The sequence below is a fragment of the Heptranchias perlo genome, unplaced genomic scaffold, assembly GCF_035084215.1.
Source record: "Heptranchias perlo isolate sHepPer1 unplaced genomic scaffold, sHepPer1.hap1 HAP1_SCAFFOLD_74, whole genome shotgun sequence".
Lineage (NCBI taxonomy): Eukaryota > Metazoa > Chordata > Chondrichthyes > Hexanchiformes > Hexanchidae > Heptranchias > Heptranchias perlo.
This window is the reverse complement of record NW_027139772.1, coordinates 2,686,394-2,694,600: the sequence shown is the minus strand read 5'-3', so window position 1 is coordinate 2,694,600 and position 8,207 is coordinate 2,686,394. Positions and strand designations below refer to the sequence as shown.

The 8,207-nt window shown below is 41.6% G+C and overlaps 1 protein-coding gene across 1 annotated transcript; it reads left to right on the top strand.

The window, feature by feature from the left end:
- The first annotated feature begins 366 nt into the window (after positions 1 to 366).
- LOC137319137 (probable G-protein coupled receptor 139) lies at positions 367 to 2,969 on the top strand. Its single transcript, XM_067981482.1, has 2 exons — positions 367 to 436; positions 2,068 to 2,969. Exons 1-2 carry the CDS (start codon positions 367 to 369, stop codon positions 2,967 to 2,969), a joined length of 972 nt encoding a protein of 323 aa, XP_067837583.1.
- The last annotated feature ends 5,238 nt before the right edge of the window (positions 2,970 to 8,207 follow it).

Below are 8,207 nucleotides of genomic sequence, written 5' to 3'. Positions count from 1 at the left end.
CATATAGGCCAGACCGTGGTTCCCTTCCCTAAAGGACAGAAAGTTTCCTTTCAAAATTCTGTCACACAATTTTTGTTCAATCTACTGCACCAAAAATTAATCTAAAATTGTCTGCGTAAACTTGTTTGTTCAATGACTGTAACTAATAAAAATGGTGATGTAATAAAATCTGTTTGTTCAATAACTGTAACTAACATTAATGGTGATGTTATTGAATCTGTTTGTTCAATAACTGTAACTAATATTAAAGGTGATGTAGTTTAATTGTGTCTCTGGGGTTTAACTTCAGATATAAGAAGGGATCTTTTGAATGTCAAACAGAAAGCGTGTGAGATAGGGAACTGACATCGCTACTTCTCACAGGAAATGCACTCCCCGCCCAGAGGCCTGGTCTATGCCATTTACTACACTGTCCTTGCAGTTGTCGCTGTTCCAGGTAAAGTATTGCAGCAAGTTATTCATTGTGAAAAACATTCGTTACCTGGATTGTCTCAGTACCTGGTTATTGACCGTACATTGCTAATGGAATGTTGGCCTTTATCTCAAGGGAGCTGGAATACAAAGGGGTGGAAGTTATGTTAGAGTTGGACAGAGCTCTGGTTAGACCCCGTCTGGAGCATTCCGTTCAGATCTGGGCACCGCACCTGAGGAAGGATATATTGGCCTTGGAGGGGGTGCAGTGCAGATTCACCAGAAAGATACCGGGGCTAAAAGGGTTAAATCATGAGGACAGGTTTCATAGATTAGGTTTGTATTTCCTTGAGTATAGAATATTAAAGGGTGATATAATTGAGGTGTTTAAGATGATTAAAGGATTTGTTAGGATAGATAGAGAGAAACTGTTTTCTCTGGTGGGGAATACAGAACAACTGGGTTTAAGATTAAAATTAGAGCTAGACCGTTCAGGGGTGAATTCAGGAGGTACTTCTTCATAAAAGGTTACTGGAAATCTATAACTCTCTCTCCCAAAAGCTGTTGAGATTGTTGGGATTGAAAATGCCAAAACTCGGGTTATTAGATTTTTGGTCGGCAAGATTGAATGGAATTGCTGGTTTTCTTGTATTAAATTTGATTTTCGTATTGGATTTAATTTCACATTCAAAGATTTATTGGATTCCAGAATTACGCTGCTCGTGGCTGAATTTAATAAATGCTTTAATATTTAACAGCTTTGAATAAACAATTAGTTCGTTATCAACTTCCACTTCATAATTACTGCAAAATTGATTTGGACAATTTATACATTGGTGAATGGTTTTAATAAGTAACTGAACTGTGATTGTTTTTTTAAGGAATGAACTTATTGAAGATAAGTTATAGCTCAACGCATTGTTAATAATTCAGAACAATGAAATGCGTGACTGGATTCATTCATAATCCGTTTTACAGGAACATGCGTCCTGGGTCCTGTTCCCATCCGTTCGGTTTATCCTTCACTCCTCCCATCCCGGTCGTTCTCCCACGAGACGTTAATCTGATGCCACAGTGAGGTGATTGGGATGGAAGTTAAGGATTGTATTGGACGATTGAAGAACTATCGCCAGATTTCCTGGTGCTCTGGATAATATTCTTTCTCAACCAATGCCGCTAGATCCAGACTAACTGGGTAATGCTCTCCCTGCTGTTTCCGGGACCTGGGTGACCCAGACTGACCGTGGGTCTGTCAACGTGAAGCGTTCTAATATATTGAGAGATCTGTCAGGCGGTCACATCAATACGAATCTCCACAATTTTTGTTTCATTTTTTGTAAGATTCATTTTAAATTTGTTTTGATTTTAATTCTATTTGTTATTGATTGATTGTGAGGTTCTTGATCAATTGTCTTAAATCGGTGTGTATAACTTACTGATTTATTTCATTCATCAATACGATTGACTATATTTGAAGTTTCTATTTGTCTTAACACAAGTTGTTTCCAAATGATTTTAACTATTTTTCGTTCACCCGCGGTCTCTGTCCTATATCAGGCTGATTTCCTTCAATTATCAAAGTATAATTCCCATCAACATAATATTTCTGATGGGAGTCTATTCTAAAACATCTCAACCCTCTCTCCTTCCTTACAGTTATTTTAGTGGCGATTGTGATCCTGTCCCGAGGAAGGTGCGGTCTCTCCAGATGTATCACTCGGTACCTGGTGTCCATGGCGGTGACGGATCTGCTGGTCATTATCACGGCTGTGATATTAAACCGGATTCCTGGTATTTATTTTCCGGGTAGTTTCCTGTCCATCACTCCTGTCTGTAGTCTGAGCATTACATTAATTTATATAGCCAGAGACAGTTCTGTCTGGTTAACGGTCGCTTTCACCTTTGATCGATTTGTGGCCATTTGTTGCCAGAATCTGAAAACAAAATACTGCACCGAGAGAACGGCGGCTGTTGTTATAGGAACGGTCTGTGCGCTGGGATGCTTCATCAATATTCCCTGGTACTTTATACACGAACCTATCTACATAATTAACAATGTCCCGTGGTATTGCAGACTGAAGGCCATCCGTTTTACTTCTCCTGTATGGGCAGCTTTTCAATGGAGTGACCGTGTTTTAACCCCGTGTGCCCCTTTCGTTCTGATTCTTCTGCTCAATGCTCTGACCGTCAGAAGCATTCTAGCGGCCAATAGAGCCCGCAGGAGACTCCGGGCCCACAGCAATGGAGAGAATCAGAGTGACCCGGAGATGGAGAGTCGGAGAAAGTCCATCGTTTTACTATTCGCCATCTCGGGTTGTTTCATCCTGTTGTGGATGACGTATGTTGCACAGTTCATACAGGAGCGATTTACAAATAATTATCAAATCCAAGGTTTCAATGACCCCAAATATATTCTCACAGAAAGTGCAAATATGCTTCAGCTCGTGAGTTGCTGCACAAACACGTTTATTTATGGAGTGACTCAGAGTAAATTCAGGGAGCAGTTAAAGATCATGGTGCAATATCCACTGAATGTAATAGGTAAATTAGTTCAATAATAAAAAGAATAAATTCCAGCAATAATTCTGCCTTTTGTGAATAGCCCGAGCCTGCATTACATATAGCAAAAGAAAAAAAAAATCACACTCCACCGCTGGATATGGATTAACAGGAACTGGAAACATTTCTCAGTTTTGTTGCCTTTGTACAGAAATCAACATCTATAGTACTGAAAAGATCAGATCCAAAAGGTGGAATGAGTCGAGTAGTGTTTTGGAACAGGGCAAGTGGCCTTACTGTAGCAGTGAGACAAACATCCCAATTTACTGACAGGTCGCCTTACTGTACCAGTGAGACAAACATCCCAATTTACTGACAGGTGACCTTACTGTACCAGTGAGACAAACATCCCAATTTACTGACAGGTGACCTTACTGTAGCAGTGAGACAAACATCCCAATTTACTGACAGGTCGCCTTACTGTACCAGTGAGACAAACATCCCAATTTACTGACAGGTCGCCTTACTGTACCAGTGAGACAAACATCCCAATTTACTGACAGGTGACCTTACTGTACCAGTGAGACAAACATCCCAATTTACTGACAGGTGACCTTACTGTACCAGTGAGACAAACATCCCAATTTACTGACAGGTCGCCTTACTGTACCAGTGAGACAAACATCCCAATTTACTGACAGGTCGCCTTACTGTACCAGTGAGACAAACATCCCAATTTACTGACAGGTGACCTTACTGTACCAGTGAGACAAACATCCCAATTTACTGACAGGTGACCTTACTGTACCAGAGAGACAAACATCCCAATTTACTGACAGGTGACCTTACTGTACCAGAGAGACAAACATCCCAATTTACCTACAGGGAGTTGTTTATAGGCCCTCTAACAGTAACCACAATGTAGGACAGGGTATACAGGAAGAAATAATGGTGGCTTGTGAGAAAGGAACAGCGATAATCAGGGGTGATTTTAATCTACATATAGATTGGAAGAATCTGATTGGCAAAGGTAGCCTGGAAGATGAGTTCATCGACTGCTTTCTGCACAGTTTCTTCGAGCAGCACGTTCTGCAGCCAAACAGAGAGCAGGCTATTCGAGATCTGCTAATGTGTAATGAGACAGGATTAATTAATGACCTCATTGTAAAGGAGCCTCCAGGTAGCAGTGATCACAATATGATTGAATTTCGCATTCAGTTTGAGGAAGAGAAGATTAAGTCTAAGACAAGTGTTTCAAACTTATATAATGGCAATTATGAGGGCATGAAGACAGAGCTGGTAAAAGTGAACTGAGAAATTAGGTTAAGGGATATGTCAGTAGAGATACAGTGGCAGACATTTAATGGGATATTTCATAACACTCAGCAAAGATACATTCCAGTGAGAAAGTAAGACTCTCGGGGAAGGACGTACCATCCGTGGCTAACTTAGGAAGTTAAAGATAGTATCAAATTGAAAGAAAAAGCATACAATTCGGCCAAGATTTGTGGCAGGTCTGAAGATTTGACAGAATATAAAAAACAGCAAAGAATGACGACATGATTAATAAGGAGGGAGAAATTAGAGTACGAGAGAAAGCTAGCTGGAAATATAAAAACAGTAAGAGTTTCGACAGGTATTTAAAAAGGAAAAGAGTAAGTAAAGTGAGCGTTGGTCCTCTAGAGAGTGAGTCTGGGGAAATAATAATGGAGAATAAGGAAATGGCGGATGAATTGAACAGATATTTTGCGTCCATCTTCACTGTAGAGGATACAAATAACATGCCAGAAATAATTGTGAATCAAGGGGTGAAAGGGAGGGAGGAACTTAAAACATTTACAATCACCAGGGAAAGGGTTCTGAAAAAATATTGGAACTTGAAGCTGACAAGTCCCCAGGTCCTGACGGACTTCATCCGAGGGTCTTAAAAGAAGTGGCTGCCGAGATAGTAGATGCATTGGTATTAATTTTCCAAAATTCCCTAGATTCTGAAAGGGACGCAAAAGATTGGAACACAGCGAATGTAACTCCTCTATTCAAGAAAGGAGGGAGACAGAAAGCCGGAAACTACAGGCCAGTTAGCTTAACATCTGTCATGGGGAAAATGCTAGAATCTATTATTAAGGAGGTTATAGCAGGGCACTTAGAAAATCTCAATGCAATCAGGCAGAGTCAAAACGGCTTTATGAAATGGAAATCGTGTTTGACTAATTTATTAGAGTTCTTTGAAGAAGTAACAAGCAAAGTGGATAAAGGGGATCCTGAGGATGTGGTGTACTTGGACATCCAGAAGGCTTTTGACAAGGTGCCACATCAAAGGTGACTACACAAAATAAGAACTCATGGTGTAGGGGGTAACATATTAGCATGGATAAAGGATTGGTTAGCTAACAGGAAACAGAGAGTAGGCATAAATGGGTCATTTTCAGATTGGCAAGACGTAACGAGTGGAGTGCCAAAGGGATCAGTGCTTGGGCCTCAACTATTTACAATCAATATCAATGACTTGGATGAAGGGACCGAATGTATGGTTGCTAAATTTGCTGATGACACAAAGGTAGGTAGGAAAGTAAGTCGTGAAGAGGACATAAGGAGTCTGCAAAGGGATACAGATAGGTTGAGTGAGTGGGCAAAAATTTGTCAGATGGAGTATAATGTGGGAAAATGTGAACTTGTCCACTTTGGCAGGAGGGATAGAAAAGCAGTATATTATATAAATGGAGAGAGATTTCAGAACTCTGAGGTACAGAGGGGTCTGGGTGTCCTCGTACATGAATCACAGAAAGTTAGTATGCAGGTACAGCAAGTGATTAGGAAGGCAAATGGAATGTTGCCATTTATTGCAAAGGGAATGGAATATAAAAGTCGAGATGTTTTGCTACAGTTGTACATGGTATTGGTCAGACCACATCTAGAATACTGTGTGCAGTTTTGGTCTCGTTATTTGAGAAAGGACATAATTGCTTTGGAGCCGGTTCAGAGAAGGTTCACTCGACTGATTCCTGGGATGAGGGGGTCTTATGAGGAAAGGTTGGACAAGTTGGGCCTGTATACACTGGAGTTTTGAAGAATGAGAGGTGATCTTATTGAAACATATAAGATCCTGAGGGGACCAGAAGGGGTCGATGCTGAGAGGATGTTTCCTCTTGTGGGAGAGACTAGAACTAGGGGCCACAGTTTAAAAACAAGGGGTCTCCCATTTAAAACGGAGATGAGGAGAATTTTTTTCTCTCAGAGGGTCGTGAGTGTGTGGAACTCCCTTCCCCAGAGAGCGGTGGAGGCAGGGTCATTGAATATTTTTAAGGCTGAGTTCGATAGGTTCCTGATTAACAAGGGAGTCAAAGGTGAGAGGAGGGAGACGGGAAAGTAGGGTTGAGGCTAAAACCAGATCAGCCATGATATTATCATGGAGGGGACGAATGGCCGACTCCTGTTCTCTATTCATATGTTCATATGTTGGGTGACCTTACTGTACCAGTGAGACAAATATCCCAATTTACTGACATGTGACTAAATGTATCATTGAGACAAACATCCCAATTTACTGTCAGGTGACCTTACTGTACCAGTGAGACAAACATCCCAATTTACTGACAGGTGACCTTACTGTACCAGAGACAAACATCCCAATTTACTGACAGGTAACCTTACTGTACCAGAGACAAACATCCCAATTTACTGACAGGTGACCTTACTGTACCAGTGAGACAAACATCCCAATTTACTGATAGGTGACCTTACTGTACCAGAGACAAACATCCCAATTTACTGACAGGTGACCTAACTGTACCAGTGAGACAAACATCCCAATTTACTGACAGGTGACATTACTGTGCCAGTGAGACAAACATCTCAATTTACTGACAGGTGACCTTACTGTACCAGTGAGACAAACATCCCAATTTACTGATAGGTGACCTTACTGTACCAGAGACAAACATCCCAATTTACTGACAGGTGACCTTACTGTACCAGTGAGACAAACATCCCAATTTACTGACAGGTGACCTTACTGTACCAGTGAGATTAACATCTCAATTTACTGACAGGTGACCTGACTGTACACAGTGAGACAAACATCCCAATTTACTGACAGGTGACCTTACTGTACCAGTGAGACAAACATCCCAATTTACTGACAGGTGACCTTACTGTACCAGTGAGACAAACATCACAATTTACTGACAGGTGACCTTACTGTACCAGAGACAAACATCCCAATTTAATGACAGGTGACCTTACTGTACCAGAGACAAACATCCCAATTTACTGACAGGTGACATTACTGTACCAGTGAGACAAACATCCCAATTTAATGACAGGTGACCTTACTGTACCAGTGAGACAAACATCCCAATTTACTGACAGGTGACCTTTCGAAGCGCAGAATCTGGTCACCGCCTTGCTTTCTGGGACATTTTGAAATTCCTCAGTCTCTTGAGAAGAGATTTGCCAGTGCTGGACCTTGAGTTTCCCCTGTTCTCGGCGGGATCTTCATCAGTGGTTGAACCCCAAGTCTGCCCCAAACTCACACTGGTTTGGTCCAATGAGTGTGTTCAGGTATTAAGTTTCGAACAATGATTGATTGTTTAACAAATCTGCAATAAAGCTGCTAATTTTCTCGTGTTGAATTGATCCTGTGGATGTTTTCTGGTCCTGGGGAGTCCATTGATTTGGTCTCAGTGAAGTAACATGGTTCATAATTCGTTAATATTCTCTCTGAGCAGGGTTTGTACTGTAATGATTCATCGCAATCCCGACCAGAGGGAATAATCATCAACGCTTTGCAGATATCTCCACATATTGTGAGCAATGGATTTCCCGCCCTCTTCCACATTATGTGGAATAACTCACCATTTCAAACAGTTCCAACTCTTCAGGAAAATTCATTTTGGACATTTATCTGCGCCTGCGCTAACTCCTGCACCAAGATGGCGTCTGGCGCACGTCACGCTGGAAATGTACGTTTGCATCCATGACGCCATCTTTGATGTCGGAGAGGCCGTGCAGCGCCGAATTCAGCTCCCATAGAAATTTACGACACAGCAGAAGGCAATTCGTCCCATCGTGCCCGTCCCATCCGAAATAGAGCTGTCCAGCTCAATCCCACTTTCTAGCAGTTGATCCGTAGCCCTGTAGGTTACGGCACTTCAAATGCTTACCTCTGTCCTGTGTTAATGAGTTGAGGGTTTCTGCCTCTACCACCCTTTCAGGCAGTGAGTTCCAAACCCGCACCACCCTCTGGGTGCAAAGATATCTCCTCAGCTCCCCTCTGATCCTTCTACCAATTACTTTAA